This window comes from Magallana gigas, chromosome 2 (assembly GCF_963853765.1).
Source record: "Magallana gigas chromosome 2, xbMagGiga1.1, whole genome shotgun sequence".
NCBI classification, from domain to species: Eukaryota; Metazoa; Mollusca; class Bivalvia; order Ostreida; family Ostreidae; genus Magallana; species Magallana gigas.
Genome location: NC_088854.1, coordinates 19121256 through 19148308, shown reverse-complemented (window position 1 = coordinate 19148308; position 27053 = coordinate 19121256). Strand labels below are relative to the sequence as shown.

General features: G+C 33.0%; 1 protein-coding gene across 3 annotated transcripts; it reads right to left on the bottom strand.

Annotated features, from left to right (window-relative positions):
- Positions 1 to 3792: 3792 nt before the first annotated feature.
- LOC105325575 (spermatogenesis-associated serine-rich protein 2) lies at positions 3793 to 25823 on the bottom strand. Of its 3 annotated transcripts, none has more exons than XM_011425223.4 (16): positions 25784 to 25823; positions 17544 to 17629; positions 16853 to 16961; positions 15659 to 15705; positions 11089 to 11242; positions 10126 to 10416; positions 9830 to 9919; positions 9390 to 9519; positions 9081 to 9139; positions 8737 to 8846; positions 8381 to 8461; positions 8247 to 8268; positions 8008 to 8130; positions 7651 to 7748; positions 7300 to 7387; positions 3793 to 7208 (listed from the first exon to the last, which is right to left on the bottom strand). In XM_011425223.4, the coding sequence occupies exons 2-16, from the start codon at positions 17583 to 17585 to the stop codon at positions 6736 to 6738; spliced, it is 1917 nt and encodes a 638-aa protein (XP_011423525.3). In that variant the 5' UTR covers positions 17586 to 17629; positions 25784 to 25823; the 3' UTR covers positions 3793 to 6735. The 3 variants fall into 3 exon arrangements, with proteins under 3 accessions (XP_011423525.3, XP_011423518.3, XP_011423510.3); XM_011425216.4 differs by lacking the exon at positions 25784 to 25823 and adding an exon at positions 25164 to 25316; XM_011425208.4 differs by lacking the exon at positions 25784 to 25823 and adding an exon at positions 22174 to 22320.
- Positions 25824 to 27053: the final 1230 nt, after the last annotated feature.

Below are 27053 nucleotides of genomic sequence, written 5' to 3'. Positions count from 1 at the left end.
CAACCGCAATGTGAAAACATGTTACTTTGAAGTTTATTTCACCTAGCTCAAATATAGGATTTTAATGTGCATTTTTCAGTAAAAGTGAAATTAAATAAAAATATATTGGAACTCAATTTGCAAAGATAAACAATTTAAGAACACAAATTCTTTGTGCTTTGGCGGGAGAGAGGAGGTCTCATCTGACGTAATATTGAGGGGGTTCTAGGGGGAGTTTGCTGCAGTGATAATTACAGTAGGCCTAGACATCACAACAGTTTCTTTTAATGTTGATTTGGGGTTTACTACCTGCTAATTTCATATATCTTTTTAAGTCTGTGCGATTAATATTCAAGCAATTTGCAATACAATTTAAACAAGCTGTATTAATGCCTAACGTTAATTTCCCTGAAAAATATTTCTTCTTTTTCCCCAGTCATCTTTAAGTTAGTGGCACTATATTTTGAACTTTATCAGTTTACTTTTACATTGCAAAACGCTTTGGTGTGATCTAAGTAACAGAGCCCCCATGATACCCTCAATATGTGTTTCATGTCCTCCTTTTATGGCTACTAAGTAGTTCACAGTTGTCGTTCTTGAATACCAGCACTTCGACGGATTGGCGGATCCAGAGAGAGAGAGAGAGAGAGAGAGAGAAGGAGAGAGAGAAAGAGAGATTGTAATATAGATACCTTTTATGTTTTTTGATTGATTCCTATGCAACAGTTATTTTTCGGTTGGACAATCATGTAATTTGCTTGATAGAATCTGATAGCTTTTAATTTTGTGTCAGTACCAAATTTTGCAGTTTAGCCTCGGGCGATGACCTCTGAATTCATATATCGTATTTTGCTTAAAATATCCATGATCCTTTTTAATTAAATGAATTAATATTCTCCATATAATCGGCTATAAATTATTATGTTAACATGCGTTTATATCAAATTATGCATATCATATCATAACAACGGCATGTGTTGTTCATTGATAAGTTTGTATTACTGCTATTAGATATATAGGTCTTGTATTTCTGAGTCAAATATTGGTTTTCAATCATGTGATAAACTATATCAGATTTGTATCTATTTTGACATATTTATGTATGGGTGTTTAATCATGATATAAATGTACATATGTATTGAGCATAGAAACATATGTGTATCTATATGCTAATTAAATGTTCATGTCTGTCTTAGCTCTTTCAATAATCCAACTCTTTCCCTATTGTATAAATTATGTTTATTATACAATCTTCATGTTGTCCCTTAATTGGTCAATAAAGAATTGTAAATTAATTAATCAATTTTTTTTTTACTGCAGGGACAAAGCAATCGGGCGACGGGGTGAGTTCCCTCTAGTATTTTTTTTTTTTTTTTTTTTGGGGCAAAAAGCCTCCCCTTCCCTCAACTTTCCAGACACTACGTAAAAAAAAAAAATATCTTGAAACACGAAACATGACATAGGCCCTCCCAAAAATTCAAAGTTTGTAACTAAGTTTTCTTCTTTTTTTTCTCTTATGTTGGCTGGTCATTTTTTTTTTCAAAGCTAGATCTACAATAAACCCCACCCACCACCCCGAAAAATAAATGATGTTTCATGTCTGTCAGAATAGGATAAAAAGTAATTTTTATTGGCGTATATTTGGCGTAGCATTTACACGGACGGGGTCCGGTAGAGGCTATCACATGTATACGTACAATACACTACGTACTATACCGATCCGATAATGATGTGGGCTTTTTTGTTTCTAAGAAGTGGGTTAGGATTTGCATTTTTAACATTTACACGAACGTACATGTACATCAGTCTCCTCGCGTATCAAACACGTTAACAAAATCTATCTAGGCCTATACATAATTATGATATCACGGTGCATATCCAAATTATGCATAAATGAATTAGAAATTTCGTCTGTATAACAATCCAACGGGAAGCAGCGATTCGCGTTTGATATGGAGTTTGATCAATCAATGTCCAACCTTAATTGCGATCTCTGAGATTAATAGTTACCTTCACCTTTGACCTCTAGATGCAACTGTCACAGGGTCCGGCGTAAGAAATGATAACTTTATACAGGAACTTTTGTGTCAGGTGCTAGATAGCGCAATTTTATATGTATTTCTATTGTTCTTCAAAAATTCTAAATACAATGTACATGTTTTTCATATTGCACACTTCATAAACTCAATTATTATACAATTCTGCGGACTCATTTAAAGCGAAATATTAATGAAATCTGAGTAACACAACAGCCCTTTTTTCTAAACCGACTATATAGTGAAATTGTAGGAATTGATATAACTGCTGAATTACCTTTTTTTTTTTTTATCTATTTGCTATAACAGATAAGAAAAAACTCAAATACAGAAATAATCAATTTGAACATTTTTTTTTCTCAAATTCCCAAAAAATGTATATGATTATTTTTGACATTTTTAACAAACTTAATTAACGTTTAGAATCGGATTGTTGATTTTGAGCACAGATATACAAATCCGTCACTCGTCAACAAAACACATGGTCCGTCCGTCGAAAACATAGGGTTTTGACACAATCTGAGCTAAAAAGAGATGTATATAGCAAAATACTATATGCCATTCCCATTTTTTTTAATTCCTGCTCAGAATGTCACAAAGCCATGTGATCATAAACCTGACCTGTTCTCGCTTCTTCACTGAAGGTGGAATTTTTAATAAGCAACGTTGATTTCTTACGTACCGAACACTTGACATTGAGCCAAACGCAGAAACCAAACAGTAAGACAAAATATTTGAATCATCAAATAGACTGCAAGTTCCAAAACTCAGATAGCGACTTAATCGTTAACTGTTTGCCACATGGACGATGCAACATGTACGATCTCTGTCGGTGTCTAATATGATATGTAAATTTATTTCATTGCCAAGGATTGATAAGTAACTATGCCTCTGTGAAAGTTTAGACAGGAGCTGCACGTTAAAACAATGACTTATGTACTTATCGTGGCCGACCTAGTTTGACGACCGTCAAGGATAGCTAGGGGTCTCAAAATACCAGGCAAATTAGACACGTGTATTATCTCCTTATCGTGGCTAACCTGAGTATCAACAGAAAGGCCTCGACAAAGTTAGGTTACTAGTCTCCTCTGGACAATGAAACTGGTGGAAGGGAATAGTAATAGCATACGAGGTCACAGACCATGTTGCTTTGCCGTTGCAATGTTTTTAGCTTCAGTAAGTTTCACATGTATTCCTAACACAAACTTGGCAAAACAAATGCACCTTTAAGACAAAAATAAAACAGAAATTTGCATAAACTAGATACCGGGGTACCTATGGGATAGTGATCATATCAAAGGACCCCTCTTTCACAAAGGACATTAGGACGCGACTTTGCTTTGACCTCAAGGGGAATAGATATATTTCATTTTTTAAATTTTGAGGTTTTCTTCCTATGTTTTATAGAGAGCTCTTCTTCTACAGGAGATTAATACAGTCTAAATTTGGCCATGACCATGCATCAAGCCTTCTTAACCTGACTTATAAAGATAGTTCTGTATTACTGGACAAGGACTTTAGGTCTGTTTTGACTGTAACCTTTTACACAAAAACTTGGTTCAAGATCACTGTGGCAGAAAAGCCAGATTGGACCAAGGGGAGAGAATAAATGCTCTTGACAACTGATGCAAACTGATAACTATAGGGTGCTTAGCAGAACCTTAATAATAAAATTTAAGCCGACATATAAGCGAGTTTAAAATATGTACATTCATTTCTGACCTTACCTTCCTGGAAATTCCTTACCATTTTATTGACTTATATAGAAGAAAGATAATTGCTGTTGATATGTTTTAATAATAATAGATCTATATAGATATCTATGCATATATAATAATATATATCATGAATACACTTTTATCATTATAAGGTTGAAACATTCAATATCTGAATCTTTAAACAAACTTCCCAAACCGAATTCAACAGAATAGTAGCAGTAAAACTGTGGACTAGTAACCATCAAATGGACCAATGGTGAATTGATCTGCACACAAAAACAAAGCGACAAACAGCGGAAGGCTGGTAGCAAACAAATCAACTATCATTCTACTATGAGATGTACATGAAGGTATATATATAGAATTCAAATGAACAGATCAAGCAAAATGATAACGAAATAGTAGAAAAAATCAACCAACAAAATATTTCAATCATATGTTGAAGCTTTAACATTTTTTCATTAAAAGGGAAATCATTATTTGTTGTCAAAAGTTCTCCATTTGCCTGTTTTACAAAATGTAAATAAATGTTAATACTGCATGAAACCCTCAGTTTTTTCTTACTTTTCCTACCTATAAATAACACAACTCTATGTTTAGAAATGAGAGAACTTGAAACAGTTCAGTTGTTTACAAAGATACATGTACTTAACATATTGAACCTATATATCAGAGATTAAAAGATAGCAAATGATCCCTGTGTAATACTGGTTTACAGAAAATGAAGACACTGTAATCTGATAAACATACTACATGTATAAATATAATCTTACTGTTTAGAGAAAGACAAATTAAATTTTATAACACAGTATGCTTGTAAAATTAATACAAGTCCATTGCTGTAACTTTCATTTCCAAGATAAATATTCAGGACTAAATGTTACTCTGAGACAAAACAAATAAGAGAATATTGTAACATATGAGGACCCGGAATCTATTAGAACACTGTATTTGATCAGTAGTGTTCAAATACAATAACAAGACACAATTTAATATAAACTTTACAGATCAATGATGGATTTTTACATTTTTTGTTTGGCACTGATGAAGTATAATTTAAAAGAAGAAAACTTGAAAAGTGAAGCAAAGTCACTGAAAGGAAAAAAATCAGTAAGAAGCCATAGGCCAGAAAACTATGCCTGGTACATCTAAAGTACCTGTTGTCCTAACATGCAGAAACAAAATCTAATTCAAGGAAATTAATATTCTCTACTTTTTAAGATTAACAACATATAAGATTTTGCTAGGTCTATTAAGGCCTAAAAAAATATATTAGGTTTCATATATAATAAAAATGATGAAACTTAAACCAATTCGACATTTGACTCTGAAGCACATCAAAAGCAAATCGTTGTTTATCTACAAATACACAATACATTTTGTAAAAATAATTACTTAATTCTTATATGGTATGCATATATTTTGAGACAGTAAAAGTGTTCAGACACAAAAGTTACCAAAAGTTATGCACTTTCATTAGCAAGAGATGCACCAGTTACAGAATATACATATTTTATGTCTGTTTAATGAACCGTTCAGAAGTGATTTTTACAAGTATGTACAGAAGTGATACAAAATGCTAATTGCATGCATTACGATTAAACTTGCATTGTCTAAAAATTCACCAGGATAATAAAACTTGATTCCGATAATAAATATGTATTCTCTGCCCATGATCAAAGATGTATCTCAAATAGCAAACCCCCCAAAAAAACAGAAATACTTATCATAAAACTTGTCAGTTTTCATTTGACCAATGTTTCAATGCATGATCAGTAATAAATAAGATCCAACATTAAACCTTTACATGTTTATAACATGGAAATGTTGCTGAATAGCCATATGCACATTAATGGTGACAACACAAAAAGTTTCGTCACACATTCTTTGTTTTATGCATTTTTTATTTATAAATTCAACAAAGAAAATTTCACATTTACAGTAGGAAATTTTAATTATGTCTTTTTCATATGTACAGATGTAATTAATAAATCCAAGCAGAATTTTGTCAGGATAAGTTTATTCTGGTGTCAAGTAGTGATTGTCTGACATATCAGTAACCAATGAAATAACAGCATCAAAATCAGGTCCATTGTCGGACACCACATGGTTTTATCTAGTTACAATCCATTCATGGAAAAAAAATACTGAAAATTTTAGTAAGGACAAAAGGAAAAAATAAATTTGTGTCAAATGATTATCAAAGCTCATCAACAAGGAAAAAATACGTCACCCTTAATTATGGTAATTAAATATGACATCTGCATACTACAATAATACATGTATAACATAGAAAAAATGGTTTAATAGTAAGTAGATTCAAACACAAAAAAATGTTTGCGCTTCTGAATTTCATTCCAAATTGCTGATGAGGTTAAAACTATATACAAAAACCATTGCCCAAAATGAGTATAAGCACATGATTTTGATCTAGCACTATACAGTGTACTTTTTTTTTTTCAATACTGATGTGCATTGTACAACCAATTTTACACCCATCTATTAAACACAACTAGTGTATCGATACTAGTTGTATATATACACAAACATGTACATTACGAACAATTCATGGCAGATTCAATCAATGACAATATACAAGGTGAAATTCAAGGTTAAGTAACAAGGTTTTATCACAAATTTAATAAACAATTTAACAATTTTGTCTTAAACAAAAAAATTTTGAGAAAAATAAATAGCATCCACATATATTGTACACTTACAATACCATTACAGACATTTATCACCAATGACTACGGTACATTCAACTGCAGTAATATCGCAGTAGTAATGCATGGGCTACTATACGAGTTGATACTGGATTCACAATATACATTTTTTTTAATTACTCTCATGCTAAAAATTCCAAACAGTTGCATTCTTACCACTTATTAAACAAGTAACAATTTCAAAAATTAAGTAATCATACAGTATCACTTGAGCTGAAACGAGTGTAACAATGAGACTAGAAAAACAAATGAAAGGTGTAAACTGAATATATTCATTTATTCCTGAGGTTTATTTTTCAAATCCTTTTCTCCTGTTGACTCCTTCATATTTTCCTTTGCAGGACTTGGTTTCTCATTCTCCTTGGCTGTCTGTGGCCTCTCATTGCGAGAATAACTTTGTCTTTGAGGGGCACTTTTGGGGTAATCTTCTCTTGGTCGATAATTTCTTCTGTCGTTGTCTCGTCTGGAATTATAGTATTCATCTCTTCTCCCATATCCACCTCTCTCATAATTTCTCTGGTTTCTGTAGTAGGTGTCACCACCATCTTTTCTGGGACTTCTGGGATAACCCCTGTAGTTACCTCCCCTTCCTCTACCCCTACCAGAGTACTGAGATCTCCTGGATGCTTCGGAGTTAGAGGCTGATTTAGCAGGACTGCTTTGAGATGATTTTGAACTACTGTTGTCACTGGGTTTCAATGTGGCAGGCTCTTCCTCAGCTTTCTTCTGAGGCACATCAGCATTGCCATCTACACAAGAAAGTTATATCAAATTACTTAATTTTCATTTTCAAAAATCTTTAAACAATTTCCTTGTTAAGCAAATTTAAGTAAAACTTACTGATTATGTGGTTATGATTTGATGTTGGGCTGGACTTGCTTGAAAAATGATTTTGGTCATTTCTTTTTCCCTCAGGCTTCATATAACCCTGTTAACAAATTGAGCAATAAATTCATACAGATAGTACACAGATAACCAAAATACAGACAATATGAAACCTGCATTAATGAAGCAAATTACAATGATAGTACGCAAGTATACAATATACAGGAGGCAGGATAATAGTGATGCATTTTAGACAATCAAATTTGAACCCCAGTTAGAATCATTATGTTACTGGGAGTGTATATATACAATAATATAAAACCAAAAGGAAACTTTTTTGTAAAAGAAATCATGAAAAAGCCTCACCTGTAACTGTAGGGATCCTTTCAGCCGTCTTTGCAGTTCTGCAGCTTCATGTGCTTCATTTACATCAACGGTTTCATGGGTGGTGTCATGACCTGAGTCTGTTATAATAAATCAATCAAATGTATTTTGTCAACATAGCTTGCACACATTGATTGCAAAACCTTTATTATCTGAACCTGAACAGATGTTGTTGCACAGATGAATGAAGATTGGCAATTTTCTTTTTATTTGCATTACAAATTCACAGAGCAAAGAAAACTCTCTAGTTTGTATAACAATCTCTAATCTAATATTACTAAATGGATTTTCTTCATGGAAAAATAAGCATGTTGATGACCATGTTCTACCAGTACTGACCTACTACCACCGGCGCCGGACTGTTGAGGGATGAGGACAGACTGTCCACCTCTTCAGGGCCACTGCTGGCCACAGAGCTGACAGAGGGACGTCGAGGGGAGTAGGAACATTTGACAGGAACCACTAAAAAGATAACTTTTTTTTTAAACCTCCCCAAAACAAAATTTCTATCAAATTTATCACAGAATTCTTACATCAACCAAAATGTATAGAGCAAATTCACTGCATCTAAGACTTACCCTCTCCAAACTGGGTGATCTCCTGTTGAAAAAAAAATAACAAATGAGCATTGAAAATAATACAACAGTAAAATCAAGAAACTTGTAATTCAGGAATTATATTGAATTTACTTGAGTATATTTAATATACTTGCCTCTTTTAAATGATCGGAATCATACAAAAATCTTGTTGTTCTGCTTAAATCTTCATCAACCTTTCTTTCACCTATAAAATGCTGAAACAAAAAGAAAAATAAATTACATAATGCAGTTCAATGACTAGAAACTGATTAGCAATTAGTCATTTATATATATATATATATATATATATATGCTACTTTGCTTGTTTTTTGCAAAGCTAAAATCCATTATTTTCAATATTGCTAATTCTGGTTTGTAGATTGTTATAGTTATGATTATCTTGACAAAAGACCTGTTTATACAAATACAATATGTATACATTACATGAACTGTGAGTACAAGTAAGAATATTAACATGAGAAATACATACCTTGATTTCTGAACGCAGTTCAGATAGTTCTTGTTCATTCATGTTGTCTGATCTGTCTACTTTTACTTTCAATTCTACTGCCCTTTTCTGTCTCATCGCAAATATGTCATCTAAAATTCAAAAATTGATTTTAAAAGACAGCTGGTGCAAAATTGCTTAATCCCCTCCCACCTAAAATTACTACACTCACATACTTCTTAATTAGGTTTAAGAAACAGAGAGGATCATAGTAATACAGGTAACTACATGCATCAGCAGAAATCATCATATATCTTTATTCATTAAACATACATGTACATGTACTTTTAGAGGCGGAATTGATATGAATCAATAATATAACTTACTTGCAGCAAGTTTCACTTTGTCCATTTCTGATGTAAGCTCTGTTTCTCTGTTGTTTAAACTACAAGTATAAGACATTTGATTTATCTAAATTCTGATGGAAAGTGATGTTAAAACATTTTGCAAACACACAGTCTTTTAAATCAAATAATTTTATCATTGCTCATTCAAATTTTTAAAACCTATAACATCATTTTATCTGTATGAAAAATTACATGATTTTGTACATATTTTATTTCAAACAGCACTGTATAACATTTAATACATATTAATTCAATTTAAGCAGTAAATGCTCCTTCAACTAGACTTACCTTGTTCTCACTTCCTCAAACACTGACTTTATTCTTTTGTATGTTTTATCTACTTCTTCATTCAGAATCATGCGAAACCTCTCCAAAGCAACAGTCTGTCTGTGTAGATCCTTAACCGATTTTTCAATCCCTGAAAAAAATCAAATGAAACACTCATTGATAACTATCATCAATTTTATGTTCTATTCATTTTTTTAAAGCTTATCTTTTAACAACTTTTAAAATCTGTTATTTGCAACTAAAACAATTTTATGAAGTAAAATTAACCTTCTTCTTCTTTACAAGAGACCTTGACCTTTGACAGTAAAAAATTTTGAAGACAGCTTTAAATAATCACAAGAATCAAATGTTAACAACTTTAATGAGCTTTTGTGTTAAAACCTCTCTAGAAAGGGAACCATATTCCTCTTACTCTTGGGACAGTCCTGTACAACACTTACCAGCGTGTGCTTTATAGTGTGATGGTTTATGTTCAGATTGAGAGGCAGTGCTTCTCTCACTGGCTGTTCTCTGTCTATGGGAATGGGATCCTGAAATATTCAAGACACTTGGCTTTACCTTTATGGCTTCCAAAATTTAATATATATACATAGGTATGTATAGCCTCATTTCAAGCTTCTTTGTTTTGAAATAGTACAGGTATATACAGCGTCATTTAAATATATAAGTTTGTTTCTTAAGAAATTTAATTTGTAAATCAATTGTTCCTTGACTAGAAGAGTTGGCTGCTGCTCACCAGAATGTGTTCGTTGTCGACCATGGTGATGACTGTTGGGCTGCCGCTGTGGTTGTGGGGTGGATCCAGCCCTCTGGGGTGGTGCTGATGACACTGGGGGTGAGTTTCTAGATGTGCGTTGCTGCCTTTGAGGCTGTGGTGATTGCTGTTTGGATGGGGATGAATTTGAGAGGGATGCCTCTGTGTTGGAGTTTGGTGTTGTCCCACTAGCTGCCTGTACATCAGCATTTGATGCCTGAACTCTTCCTGTCAGCTCACTGTCTGTGTTACTTAATGCAGAGATCTCTGTTTCTGAATAACGCAAATGTAAAGATATTGATATCCAAACTATTAACCCTGCATGAACAGATTTGGATAAAGAGTAGAAATGTTAAATTTTATAATCCAATAACACAGATGTTCACAGTACAGGGAATAGGATGTTTTGGGGGTTTTTTTTAGTTGAGAAAAAGCAAGATATCTGAGAGCCAATGCTCACTAGTGATACCCCCACTCTGATGTGAATATACAAAATAAGCAAAGTCATCATTCAACAGAAAGTTAGCATCCGATTGGTACAAAAATTTATCCCACAATATGGCATGCCTAAACAAATAGTGTGTTAAAATTTCATGCATCTGCGATAAATAGTTGCTGAGAAATCTTTGACGAAAATTTGTTTGAAAATTTTGGCTAAAAATAAACAGGTGTCGTTTAACAGGAAGTTGATGTCCGATTGGTACAAAAATATATAATTTCAAGCATCTGTGATAAATAGTTGCTGAGAAAAATGTGACAAAAGTTTTTGTTACAGATGGACAGACAGACAGAAGGACAGACAGACAGACACACAAGAGTAAAACAGAATACTCCCTTCTCCTGCGGAGCTGGGGTATAATAATTCAGACAACTGTCCTGAAATCTGCATGTGAATTTAATCCATTAGTAATTTACAGTCAGTGGACTGGAGACAAAGAACCTCACCATTGCCTAGGATTCCATTAGGTATACTGTCCTTGACGGGTATTCCATTAGGTATGGGGGAGGTGGTCTCTTTCTTTGGGGATGAAGCTTCTCCATCCTCACTTGCAGCCTTTGAAGAGGCCTTCTTTTTATTTTTCTTCTTCTTGTTGGGAGTCTGCACAAAAGAATGAAGTTGACATTTTGAAATTCCATTCGCTTCTGTTTCATGTTGAAATAAGTAGAGGTGGGCATGATTTTAAAAATCATCTTGTTTATTAATTAAATTTGATAGTTCAACACATTACGAAAAATTTGTTCAGATATGTCAAGCTTTGCCAGTTTTCCAGACAATCAATTTATGGTGGAAATAATCACCAGCAATAAAATCTTATCCATATATTGAAAACAAATTAATGTGCAAAATTTGAACTGATGATATTCTGTCCCAGGTTTCCTTTTCAAACACTTTTTGCTTAAAAATCTGATAATCAGAAATAGCTTTTGCCCAAACTACATTTTTTTTTTAAATAAAAAAATGCCCCGTTTTTCTGTTTTGAAAACGCATTCTCTATCAATTTAGGTTTCAATACACAGCAACAACAAATAAAAATTTCACCACGTATAAAGAGGGAATGTGTGAAAAAAGTCTTCAAATTTTTGCCATATATATTGATTTAAATTGTTTTTCACTGACATGTGTATTTATTCAGAAAAATGAACGAAAGTGATGGAAATAGTAACCTAGGCCATTCTAAAGTGATTATACATGTGATCTCAGGGTTAAAGGCCGGTTCTGGGGTATAAATAGCAGCCAATCGGGGGAAATGGAGGAAATTTCAATTTTCTTGCCACTCTTCACTTCAGGGGATATTTTTTCAAATTTATACAAATATCACCAATTACCACTTTAAGATAGTTGTTGTGTATATTAAGTTTTCTCAAAGGCATGAGACAATTGGAACACGAAAAATTTATGAAGATTTTGACAACAGGGACATTTCTGTGAATGTGCATACCCACGACAGGAACATGGCCATTAATAAATATGTAAGAGAACGGGAACATGGCTTTACATGTAATCAAAATGATCTATGGCATGGCATCAAAAGTATCAAAAAGGCCTTGACTAATATTTCAAGTAGACCAAGATACAAGGAAGGAAAAACCTGGTCCGAAGAACTTGTCGATAAAGTGGAACCTATTGCGACACATTTTTACTGGGCAGCCAAGCATTGTGAGGGCAATTCTACTACTTTGAGAACTTTGTTGGACAACATTGTTGACCATTACCAAAATGACCACAAGCGATGCCACCCTAGCTCAAGATGTAAACAAGATCCAAATTATGAACCATCAAAAGTTGTGCTTGAAAATCCTGTTGCAATTAAATTACTCAAAAGTGTTATTGTAAATTCCACAATTTATAAATATCCAGATCATTTCAATTTAGGGAGAGATACATACTTTGTGGAAAGTTTTAATAACACTTTGAATGTCTATCAAGACAAAAGAATAGCATTTGGAAGTGAACAGTATGAAGTGCGTGCTTTCCTTGGAACTCTGCATTGGAATGAAAATGTGAATAGAGAACATACTTCAGTATCATTCAAGGCTGATCCGAAAGCCCCTAGACGCTTAAAGGGCAAAAAAAACTATAAAAAGAAAACATTTAACTTTAGAAATAATATATGGATGCGCTATATAAAACAAGTATACTCAAAGCGGGAAAATAAATAGTGAAACCATGTGATGCTGTCTTTTATTTCAACACGTGTCTGTGCTATGCAGGTATCTATTTATAGCTTTACTCTGTAGTCTTATCAGTTGGGGGTGTGGCCTTCTCCCTAATATGCTTAATTGCCGTCCGTGTGGATATTCAACTAGGTCAGATCCGGCCTTTAACAAACTATATCTTTTTGCTACTATTGAATCTGTACATTAAGTCAACATTCTGTGACAAAGTATCATTTAAAGTTAAGTCAAAAAGTGAAGAGGATCCTTATATATTCGGTCTTCCCATAAACTAGAGTTATCGTTACTGAAAGAGTTATCTTCCCCTCATAGCAGGTATGCAGTACTGCCGGTCATTTGAAGATGAGTAAACAGTGCGGGAGTTTACGAATACAACGTTAATTAATAACGACTTTTCTTACAGCAAAAAACATTTGATAATATTTAAATTACCAAACAGAAAACATCAAAAGTTATCTAAAAAATTAAAATGATTGCAAAGTGTGCGTTTGATTACAATTTATAAGGCGATGTACATAGTTTTGCTTAATAGGCAAACATTTCGAGTGAAAGACATTGCGATTCTTATTTTTGGGACAATTACTCCTTTTGTGAGCTAACAGATGGATTTATAGTGGTTTCTGTGATAAAATGAACCCACCTGTTACGCAAAAATGAAAGATGTTATATATATATATTGGAGAGGGCTGGAGTTGAAAATCATTTTTTTCTATGAAATCAACTTTTTCTATAGAAATCAAATATAGAAATATAAATTCTTAACGAACTGTCCCTATTTTTTTTTCTTTCTAGCACAACGCAAAATCAATATAGGCCTAAGGGAAAGTATGCATATATATAATTCTGATTAAATTCAAAGATACATATATACGAGACCCCCCCCCCCCCCTCCCCTCCCGCTAACTTCGCAGACTGGGATTTTGATAATTTGTGAACTGATTAATTTTTAAATTTATTAATTGTTTTTCGTCTTGATTTTCGGTTGGTCTGCTCTTCCAACCCCCCCCCCCCCCCCTACTCTTTCAAAATACGATGTTTGCGCTGGCCTGTTGAGATGCTGTACCTGTCATGCAGGATGTTTAAACGATGACAATCATTTGAATTTCTCAACAAAACAGATTTGTTGAATAAATATAGATACCGGTATTATAGGGTTAAGAGGAATGACAGCATTGAAAATAGAACTCAGTGTTTTAAATATAGGATTTCATCGAAATTTCAATTTGTCTTTGGTTAAAAATAGAGACCCTTTTTCTTTTAAGTCTTTGAGGAGACAGCTTAAACACATTTTTTGTAGTTTGTTTTACTTTCAGTACCTTTATTACTTTTATCATTTATCTCAGTGCCCTTTATATAATTGAATTGTACTTTATTCACGTACAATCTATAGCAAACACCATTTTAGGGAATAAACTTTTCATGAAAAATTAAGAATGGAATGAACTATATATATAAATATAAACGTGAATGTTGTCGATCAAAATCGGAACGCAACTTTAAATGAAAACATGATTGCAAGCGTGTATACGAAAAATTGCGCAAAAGCTAGGTTGCATATGTTTTAATTTATTTCATAAATTCCAATGACGATGAAATGTAAATTAATCATTCATTAATCTAAATGAAATCCTTCAAGATGAAGTATAGTAAGGTCCGCCAATTATCAGTGTTGATACATACGTACGTAGGTATAATGCCTATCTTTGTACTTCGACCTACTGATAGATTGAAACATTCTCTTTTGAGAGGTGGACGGACAAAACCATCCATGTCTATAGGATTGCTTTGCATGTTCACTTCTCTGTATTATACAATGTACATGTATCAGCAGCGCTCTCCTGAAACCATGCACTTTACCGCCAGCACTGTTTTATTATTTAGTAGATGGCAGGCGGGTGGCATCAACGGTGGAGGGGGGCTACCCTCCCAACTTCTTCTTGCAACAGATATTTTTCATAAATTTACATATAAAAAAGTGAATAAACATGAATATCACCCCCCCCCCCCCCCCCACCTTTTCCACATTTTTCGTAGCTAGTAAATAAATTGTGAATCTGTGAAAAGAAGGAAATGATGGTATGATTTAATTAAGGTATGCAGTACAGAAAAGTACACTACCACCCCTCCCCCCTACCCCCCAACACACAAACACGGATTAGGGTTTTCACGATTTGGGAAATTGTAATTTTCTTTTTTTTTTCCTTCTTTTTGGTTTGTCAAATTCTTTTGATGAGACCCCGCCCTCCCAATCCATTTTCAAAAACCATATGGTATGTGCCTGGATATGATACAATTATGCGCGCTCGTAAAATCTCCCTACAGTTTTTTTTTTATTTTAGTATAACAGCATCCTTTAATTGCACAATCTTCTTTCTACATTGACAATTTACATCAACCGATTAAACTAGACAAAAAAACGTTTATTTCAACCATTTGTTTATATTGGTTACATAGCGCGATACCTGCTCTAATGGAGAGATAACTCGTGTTACGAACGATAACTCAAGGTTATGAAAATCCCGAATACTTGTAAAAATGTTGCTAATATCATTCATTACAGATTTATTATTTTGATTTTCTAATGGTCTGAAAAATTTGCGTCGTCATAATTTTTTTAGTAACAAGTGTATAATGAGAATACATCAAGAGATAAGAATTTTTCATTGAAGTAGCATATATATATAGGACTACACACCTGCAAGCTCATAAAATCAATGACTTAAACTAAATCTAGATACCTCACATTAAATATTGATCACATACACAATGAGTCTATCATTTTGAAATGCATGGTGTAAGGGCTTTGAACACCTTTATGGTATAAAACATTTATCAATACCTTATTCCCAGACCAATGCCACTCATTTAGAGCTTGTTTTGCACCATCTGTAAAAGAAAAGGTTTTTTTATGGAGCAAGACTTACCAGACAACTGATATATAAATACAAGTGACAGCAATAATTTCTTGAAAAATATGAATTTTTATGATTGTAAGTTTAAAGCTGCTTGGTCCGCCTTTATATCAAATTTTGTGCACGTTTTGTAACGATGGTTATTCTAAGAAAGAATATATATAATAATAGACATTGTAGTAGTGTTCCCAGTCAATTAAGCCAAATTTCAATGAAAAAAATTATATACAAAATTTGTTAACAAAAGAAACAACATAAAAGGGTATCGCATTATTTCCCTTCATGTTAAAATTCACCCCTGATGTCGAGACGGGTGTGGTGGTATTACGACTTTGACATCGCTAAAAATAAAGGTTGTAATATTCAGGCAAATTACAAATAAACCTGTGTACGTTTTGTTTGCTAATATTTCTACATGGTTTGATTTCTTTACAATCAATGCATAATATGTGGGTTGAATGACGCCAATCACTCGAGGGACGAAACCAAAGGGTTCCCTTTTTCTTATCATTCTCAAGATGCATTTTGGTTTGTTTTTTCGTTTGCCCAAAAAGAAATAATTTTTATATACCTTAAAATTTGTAAATTTGAAAGGAGACCGATTCTGCTGGTGTAAATATGATAAAGTCCAAACTATCTAAGATAAAGGGTTTGTATGCAAAATTATGTGATACTGTAATAACAACAAAATCGGACCAAGCAGCTTAAGTTTCAGGTTGACGTGTGATATATGATTTACCTTAGCATTTAATATCGCTCTCTATCTTGAAATTTTTTTTTTAATATACCCTAATCTAACAACTATCTAGGTTTCAAAACACTTCAATAATTCGTGTTCAAACTTGCTGCTTACTCATTGTCTCCCATCATAAAATCAATATCAGCTATAGAAATATATAGAAATATATGCAATGCGGAAAAAAATGGGCATCATCAGAATTGAAAAGAGAAATCATTACAGTGATATTTCAACTTTTTCTATATACTATTAAAGCTTCTGTACTTGTCAATCCTATTTGAAGAAAAAAATAAAATAAAATGATATTGATAGATTTCTGAAATTGGCTTAAGTAATAAGTCTAGGGTATGTAATAATCTTCAAGGAGCAATTTGGAACTTACCATCACAATAGGCCTGAATGGCCTTAGCAACATCATACTCATAGTACTGTAGAACTAAAATGATTTCATTGTTACTCTTTCCAGTAATAACTTCTCGTACTGCATTAACCTGAAATAGCAAAACACTCATGACATTTACAAATAAAAGATGATTTAGCATGAAACATCTCCTTATGTCATAATCTTTTTTCACATCAAGATAATCAACTCCTTTCTCTGTTCATTTTTAGAATGTATTTGATTACTTACACAGGTCACACATAGATCATTTTATAATACGGGCTACTTTCAAATGCTAAAGAATGCCCAACCACAACCCCCTCCCAAATGTTGTTGGTCCATCTATCAATTAAATTTAATCTTCTAAAACCTAGTTAGTAAACTTCTCAAGTCTGAAATGAACATTTTAATAACTAAAAATGTCCTTTCAGATATGATGGACATGAAATAACTATTATCATATTTACATGACCATATTAATAATAATTATGGCAGCATGTACTTGGTCATGTTCAGGGGTGTTCGAAAAACACTTTTTTTGTTTTTTATTTTTAAATTAATCTTTTTCTTTTACCTGTGAAGTGAACTGCAATATGTCAACAAAATGTTCTCAAAGATATTAATTCTATTTTATTTTTCATTTTTCAAAAAATATATAAGCATTGAACCACTTTTATATTTATATACACACCTTTTCCTTTATATTTTCTTGCGCTGAAGAAACCTCTGCCATTACTGCTTTAGTTCTTGTATCAAAGTGAATGGTTCCTGAGTTTTCTGAATAATAAAGAGAAACTTAAATACTATTGGCTGTCATTGTCAAGTAATGAAGTTTTATCAAATATCTTTTAATACTGGTATATTAAAGCAATCATGTTCCATATACACTATACTGATCTTTAAAATTTTTTTTCAAGGTTGGATTTCCTTTTTTTGACACCATGAATGTTAAACGAATTTTTTCATTTCATCTCAATAATGGTTTGTCAGCAGCTGTTGTATTAATTCATTCTCTGTAGCATGTAACATGATAAAAAAATCATGCTGCAATGTGTTTGCTAGGCTAGTTTTGTTCTAAGCAGCTTTATCTGACACGAAGGGGAGAAAGGCCACCATTGATCATCACCATCCGGACTCTAAGGTCTTTGGTCTGCAAACTCATGCATGCTAAATGAATCTATCAACGTCATTGGGAGGTAATATGCTAGTACTGGGGCTCTATCATTAAATAAATTATCAATCAATTACCATGCTTAGAGATCTTTCGTGATTGAATGAGATGTGAAAATAAAATACAAATATTGATCACAAAACTGTAGAAAATTTGTTTATAAAAGTTGCTTTTGCACACACATATAAGTATGTACATGTAGTTGATAAAGAATTTTTATAGATTGTTGATGGCTTAGAAAATACTCTGTACCATTTTGATCCTTGATACAAAATTCTTTTTAACATTTCAGAAAAAAAAAATCTTCAAATGCACCATTTTAAGTTATAAAAATACTTATTTCTTTAATGTAAGTTATGTTTTCTCTTTTAATATCTAGGAAAAAATCTTAAGAGTTCATAGTTCTGTGATGTTTGTTTGCATATACCAGTATATATAGTGATAAACATGGCCAATGCAAGTTCAAAATTTTTATGAATAAAAAATATACAATGTACATTTCTTTTTTAACACCCATTCTTATATTGGTTCAGGAAGTTTTGGTTAAACTGATCACACCAATAAAAATGCTACCTGTATTCTAATATATATACAAGTAAACAAAGTAATCAACCAACCACAAGGCTGGGAAACCCACTACCTTCCTGATTAAGTCATTGTGGCTATTGACATCGGAGAAAATACCCTACATGCATAAATTATATACACACTGTTTGGAAAGAGAAATTTACTGTTAGTGCCAACTCAACACTACTATGGTATATACAGAAATAGAAAAATCCACAAAGAACATTTCTGGTCAAACACTTGTAAAATTTATGTCAAGTACAAATTAATGAGTTGTTCACATACTCAAGAATGCCACTGAAAAGGATACTTGTACAATTTTCAACAACAACTCTGAAACAATTTAAAAGATGCAAACCATACCATTTCCTCTCTCAGTAAAATCAAATGCAGTATGATGCTTGTCATTTGAGAACGTTCCGTAAAAAAAAAAAACATTTAAGAGCAGTAAAATTCTTATCAATCAACCAAGAGAGCACATTTCTGAGGAACAAATCATGTTACATGCACACAACATGGAATTTATTTCTCAGAAACTTTTTGCATCCTGGGTGTTTCACACATGGTATGGAGACATATTGCAATTTCACAACTACATCACTGAAAATGTCTTCTACTAGATTTTCAGTAAAACTAGTAGTGGCAGGTTGTCCTAGTTTTAGGTCAAGGTCAGATTCAGTGATAAAAAAGATTTTAAGTTAAAAATAAGTTTTCATGTTTCTGTTTCTTTTAATATAATTAATTGAACTATGCTGTTTGCAAAACTTTACATACCTACAGGCCTTGACAATGAAATATAAACAGTGATACCCATAAGGACAGTATTCATCATGAATCAATCTCAGGTTTTTTTTTGGTAACCATATGACATACTAACATGCATTTATCAAATCAGGGTTGTCTCTAAGACCCGGGAGGCAAGGAATTCTCCCGCCTATAGTGACATAATTACCTGGCTATTTTTGCATTTCAAAAACAATCTAGCCATAAGCTAGACCTCCAGACCCCCTTCTACTTTTTTTATTTCTTCTTTCTACTTAAATTTTTAGAGACAACCAGGTGCAAATGCTATTTCATTGCACTTCACCCCAAATATAAAGTACCAGTACTATTTATATAACTTCAAATTATCATTTGACATACTGACACATTTAAATTTATTGACAGTAAACGAACACTATACTTCTCTTTTGATCTTGATAAAGTCCCTTTTATATACAAGAATGCTAAATTCAAAATAAACCAAATACAACTTCAGTTGTAATTAAATCTTGCAACTGCACCTTTGAAATTTAATTAGTTAAAGCTTTTAAGTTCTAAAAGTTTAAGGTGATTAAAGGGTTGATCTTCATTAGAACTTGGTCATTTGGCCTGAAAATCAATATTAAAACCACTTGTACATATATATCTGTAGAAAAATGCCACATCATTTGTTAAACACACAATGATGGCTGTGCTAATTCAATGGTTATATTGATCACCTTGAGTAATATGTACGTCACTTCCAACCATTCTCTATGCATGCAGCACTTTTAACAAAAATCTTTAAAGAATTTATTGACATGTAATTTGAAAAAAATTTGCTTTTGGGTATGGTTGATTTTTCTTCATGAGAAGGAAATAAAAATCCCCAGCTGACCTTTGTAATGGTGACAGCTTGACAGATAGCCTGCACAGCATACATGTAATCTAGATTTGTTTGAAGGGTAAGAAATATTTATGTTTAGGCAGAGGGGAAGGCACAAAAACACACAACACAGGACACAGGTAGCAAGTGTGCTGTGCGCAGGAGCTCAAACAGTGATCTAAAGTCCAATTCATAGAAAAGCCAATGTGTACACATGTAATGTGTCTCATATAGTACACTAGTCTAGCTGGTATATATATCTGTACATTATGAATTACAATAAATTAAACAAGTATATTTATTGAATTAAATAATTAATAAGAAATGAAGTATAATTGATTTAGCTTGGACAATATGCACCAATGTCCTTATTTGTTTATAACCACCCCCCTCCCCCCCCCCCAAAAAAAAAATGATAATCACTTTTTGTCTTTGAAAGAGACTGATTCTGCAATGTAACTTGCTGAAAGTTAGTATTTTAGGAGAACTGATTTTTGGAAAAATTGTTATACATTAATGGCTGAAAAATTGAACCAAGCACTGTAAAGACTAAAAGTAGACATATGTCCATATAAAATGATTAATGTCCCACCCTATTTCCTGTATAACATATTAGACTAGTATTGTAACTCTTACTGCAACAAGTTTTAGTTAACAGTAAACAGTAAAATTTGTGACAGAAGATATACAATTACCAATTAAGGAAAGTCATAGACATGGTCATTTAGAAAGTCATGGTTTCAAAACAACATAAATGAATTGCTTTCAAAATACATATCTTGTTAATATCAATTTAATAAAATTATCTTGAACCAATTATTAGAAAAGCAGCTAGATCGAAAATCAAAAATACTGCAAACCAAGATCAAAACTAAATTGCTATCCTCTCGATCATATGCAGTTTTGCTTTAATTTCAATAAAAAGAGCTTGAAAAGTGTCAAAAACCTAGACTAAAAACTGCAAGAATAGTAAGGTCAAAGACACAAGGAAGAAAAAGGTCAGAAAGTTATGACACAGTTGAATTGCTCTCTTCATTAGTCTAACTCATTCAATGCAGTTAAAAGGTTTATATCATTAAAAACCACACCAACAAAAAAATCCATAACACATTCATTTGTATGGTATGGTACATCACGAATTCTGCCCAATAAAAAATCTTAAGTAATTTTGCATTACAAATTAAAACAATGACAGCACTGGAAACAGGAACCTAGGACAATTACTATAGAAAATTATTTGTGACATTTCTTTGATACTTAATACTTACAGTTAAAGCCATTTTTTAAATTGGTTGTTTTTAAAAACCGACCAACCCAAATTTTCAAGAATTTAAAAAAAAAATGATTGTGGAATCAGTTGAATGAATTTAACGTAACCATCATAATATATTTATTACTTATGGTTAAATATCCACCATCAATTCTTAACTCATAACCTTTGAAGTGAATGCAATATCTCAGATAAACTGGGTACAGACTGTGAACCCCATGACTTTCACTTTGCTAAATTTAATGAACCAAACATTGTTAATTAGTTATAAATTACATTAAGAAGTTAAGATTCTTTATTGGGGATTACGACAACAAGAGCTACCAGTACAATGTACATCCCCCTACACTTCTACTTATCAATTAATGAGTGAGTGTAAACAGGTTACGTAAACATTGATGAAGGGAGTTAACATGAAACCGGTTTTCAATACAATCCTTTTTACGCTGCAGCCATTACAAGACCATTCAGCCAAAATGTTAGCATATTCCAGAATAGCAAAACTAAACTCGAAACAAAATAAAAACTAAAACGTGCGTCGTACGAATTTTGTTTGCCTATACAAACTTGTTATGAAAAAGCGAAACACTGCTTCAAACAGACGATATTTTCTCGGTAGCTAAATCAACATGTTTGTGTAAGTAAACATCGGTTTTAAATCCCAGAGATGATTTAATAAACATTACCTGATCTAACACCGTTTTTCCTGGCCATTCTTTTTATCAATTATCGCTTGTGATAGAAAGTTGCAGAGTATCGCCACTTTTACCGGAAGTGCTGCCTATTTCATTCGACAGTCGAGAATCTCAGTGGTTCCGGAACATACGAGTTAGATTTCGCGCCAATATTCGAAAGGCATTTGTTGTCATTTCCCCTTTCTTTTTTTTCCTTATTTACAGTTATTTTTAAATTCTTTGAAAAATGGCCAGATTCTCTCATTTTCCAACCTATTGTATATCAACTGTTCATTGATATTTTGACAGCTTTGACCTTTTACAGATAATATTTTTCTTCATTTCTTCATTCATTTTAATTGTAGACTGTCTCGAAACAAAGAGAAGTATGAATTTATAGCACTGTATGTTAACCTATATGTTTGATTATATGATTTATGGGAAACAAACATAAAATTTTGCTGCATGTACGCCGATGCTGTGCATCTTCGCTAGCCAAGGGTTTTTATGGGGAGCAAAGTGGACCGAAAACCCTTGGCTAGCGAAGATGATGCTAGCTGTGTGTCTGATCAATGTTAAATTTAAGAGTCCGAAACAACCTTCGGTCCCCTATTTCGATAAAAATGTCAGTTTCTGTCGTTTAATTATTCAGCAATAATATTAACTTCTGCATTTTTATAAAGTAACTTCGAGTTAAAGTCTTGTTCGTTTACCTTAGGTAGTATTGACGATATAATCAGTCGAAACTCGTATTATAAATGTTTACATAAAAATATAGGTCTAAGGTTGATAAAGTGAATCAGCCCTGACGATACTGATACATGAAAACTAATTTATTTCATGGATCCAACCATCTTTCAGTAAATACGGTTCCCGATAAAAATCTATTATATAGTAATTATATAATGGAAAATGAAACAACAGAATATTTCCTTATAACACTACACGTACAAATATACTACAAGAAGTAGTATACTTTGTTCACTATTTTATTTACATTCGCGTTCATAAATATCTCTATTTTGAACCTACATGCATCATATTTTGTACGTTTGTATAATAATACAAACACATTTTTGTAAGCTTTGACTTCGACAATTTAAGACACTCGGTAACAAAAAACAAAAATAGACAAACAACCAGACCCCCCCCCCCCAAAAAAAAAAGAGCATACGCAACTCTTTAAAATACACGAAATACAAACAGTTTGCTAGGTATACAAAACTTGAATTATTTTTAAAATCGAGCACATTATTCTTATATATTAATGGCAGAGTGCATGCAACCAAATGCAATGTGGAAATGTGGTAGGATCGACAACCCCTCCTTCCATTGAACAAAGAATAAAATCTGACAACATATACAGACTGTTATATTAAATTGTACACAAAACACTTACGCATGAACGAGATATATATGATTTAGTTTTATACATACGCGGATAACTATATCGATCGTGATAAGGCGTGGGAGGGGGGTGCCGGGTGGGTGGATTACAGTGATCTGTACAATGGCGATAGGATATAGCAATTACAAAACAATTTCTATAACACCTGTTGTTTAAGATTGATGGTCACTGTATATGCACTTATTACTACATGTATATGATATCATCGATTACCTGATTTGGGGAGGGGGATCGAAAAACACTTTCACTGAGTGAAAAGTGTGCATCTTTTCAGTATCGACTAGGAGAGAGTGATTAGAGGGTCCAAATTCCAAAAACTCTTTCTATGTTTGTGTGGAAATATATTAATATGATTTTCACAACCAAAGCTTATATTCAAAGCATAGCTAGACATCTGTCTCTCAACCGACAGTAGAACATTGTAAAGGCTTTGGAGATTTTAGTAAGACTATCACTGTCGTTTAAATTTAAGTGGTGGGCTAAGAAATTTGGAATGGCGAGAAAGAGCAAACACGAAAGCCTTTGATGATTTGTGTAGTTCATGTCGATAGGAGGGCGAAATGTATGTTGGCCATGTTGACATGTACCCGTGTACCCGGATAAACAACAGCAGATTAATTACGACGGCCAGGGTGGACAGGGTGCAGGGAACTCTAAGATCCTCATCTGACCTCGTCTTGAACTGAACGTATTTATCAAAGATTCTATAAAATGCTATAATAGAACTCTGTCATTCTTGGAGCATATGTAACAATTAATATCTCCGCAATTGGGGAAATAAAGATTGAATGAATGACATGTAGTACCCGGATAAACAACAGCAGATTAATTACGACGGCCAGGGTGGACAGGGTGCAGGGAACTCTAAGATCCTCATCTGACTTCGTCTTGAACAGAAAGTATTTATCAACGACAACAATTCTTACGTAACGACCACCCCACCACAGTAACGTCGGAAGCAAATTGAAAGTAGGGGGGGGGGCTAGACTTATCAATCTTGACAAGCAAAAAAAAAAGGGGGGGGGGGGTCTTTTATAGTTATGGTTATGTATAACTTTGCAAAAAAGTTGAGGAGGGGGGCTAAGCCCCCCCCCCCCCCTCCCCCGTTCTGATGCCTATGCACCACCACCCCTTGAAAAAAAAATACATGCAGGTCCCCTTTTAAAAAGAAAGGTGTCGTGATCCTAGAGTACATATGTTTTAACAAGGAGTTTTCGTTCTATTCAATTGTACAGTAGTAAATACTATTTCTTTACACTGCACAGTAACCTTTGCACAGTAAACAAACAATTAATTAATACAACCATCTATCTTATTAAAACGAAGGACAAGATAATGAATATACATATTTTTTTTTTAAAATGCCAACATCAACGGCACTTTGTATATTTAATTATGGGCGTAAATTTCTTATAGACTGGTTATATATGTAAATTCTATTTTTAACCCTTTAATAGCGAAAATTAAATATAGTCCAACAACTGTATATTAGTTTAAGAAATATACTTATCATAAATGCCTAAATGATGATTGTCATTAATTGTCAATTCGTAGGATTACATGAGAGAGAGGTGCAAACTTGACACAAACTTACGTTGAAGTGGTTACTTTCACAATTCCCCCTGTATGTGTGTAGGTATAGTTAGTTAAATGTACAACTAAAGCACTGTTATCAAGCTCCCGATTCAAGGTAAATTAAAACGAAAATAGAACTTTCGAATTTGTATACATAGATAAAGATGAGTATAGGTTACTGGAATCCCCTCGCACTTAATTCGCCATCGTCACGCTTCGTGTTGGCCGCTGAAACAGATAATCATTTGACTTTACCCTTTCAAGCGTTCAGAGATAACTTTCAGATTAATAAAAAGTCAACCCGCTTATGATGATTACGAAGCACAAAAAATTATGATGTCAGCATTTTTCAAAATCATGTAGGTAAAAGTTTTTATCTGCCCACGTAAATGTCCCAATATTGCGCTTATCTTAGGAATAGTGCACCCTTTGCGAAGTACTTATCTATACCTACTGTATTTTGTCTACACTCCTTTCCCATGCACGTTGTTTAAAGGATATACCGGTGTATATCCTTATTTACTTACGTATGCAATCGGAAAACTATATCAACTTATATTATGAGATTTAGGGATTAAATTTACCCCGTAATTCAATAATTGCACGGATTTATCCAAAAAAATATAAAAGACCACTTACATAGACGTCTTTTCCCAAATGGACAAGACCTTGGTTGAGAGAATTAATTATAAAACAAAACCTAAAACGCAGGAGGTGAGGGAAATCTATACAGATATATAGCTTATCGGCGGACTTTACTTTGTCAACAGCTGTGGTCCCCTATTGATAGGAATACACGACATATTCAGTTCTAGTATTGACATGGGGCGTCCACCAAAACCGTTATTCAATACACAAATATTAATCCCTGTTTTGTGATAACAAGGATGATCGAAAGATTTGTTTATTTTTTAAGCTTCTTGCATAATGTGCAATTTTGTATATCGATTACTCAGAATACTAAAGTCATTATCCTATTCTAAGAGCAATATAACGCGCAAAGTTTTTAATATGAATAAATGCCGTATGTCAACTTTGTCATTTACGTAAGTTGGAATCATCGAGCTCATAACTCTAATCCCGACAGCTTTTCCCATTTTACATCTAGGGTATACAAATTCATAGAACTACAAAATGGTACCTTAAAGGGTGGAGCAACTACATATTGTATTTAAACTAGACGACACATCGTCTATAGTAGATCGGATTCTGTACGTATGATTGACTACTGTGCATTATTTTTCATCTTTGAATACTATCGAATTAAGATATAATTTAATCTCATCATCTTCTTAGGGGGAAGCAACGCATTTAGGCATTATTATGTTACATTAAAAGTTTAAAATCGACGAAACTTATCTATTACAAAACTACCTGTATTATCGAAGTTTTGAAAATAATGTCACCACTGTATTCTTTTTTTTTCTCTTCTCTTTCCGTATTATCCATTTGTCGTACAAATATATTAGTCTTATAATTACTTCAACAGCTATATTCTTAATATGACAATAGTAAATAGTTCTGTGCATAATTAAGGAGAACAGGTAAGTTGTTAGAACTTGTTAATAATCCTTATGTAATATACAATAAAATATGTTCCAACAATACCCAAATAGATGGTGGATAGCGCGAATATAAAGAAACTACTTTCTCATCTGTTCAAAGTCATTCTCAAATGATAATAAACGCTTAACACACCCCGACCATATCTGCATTTGTTGCTATTATAGACGCTTATTTGAATTTTACAGACTTTGCCATCATAAACAATTTGTTTGAGCAAATATATAGACTTTAAATGAACTCAAAACAATTTATGTAAAATAGGTGACACCAAAATAGCAATGAATTTACATATATAAATTGTTGTTTAGAAAATATATCACAAATTAAACTGAAAATTCATATG

Coding starts and splice junctions, on each gene's coding strand:
- LOC105325575 (XM_011425208.4), bottom strand. CDS start 22,201: ATGGCCAGGAAAAACGGTGTTAGATCAG. Junction 17,630..22,173: donor GAAAAACGGTGTTAGATCAG/GTAATGTTTATT, acceptor TTTATTATTCAG/AAAACTCAGGAACCATTCAC. Junction 7,209..7,299: donor AAATCATAACCACATAATCA/GTAAGTTTTACT, acceptor TTTCTTGTGTAG/ATGGCAATGCTGATGTGCCT.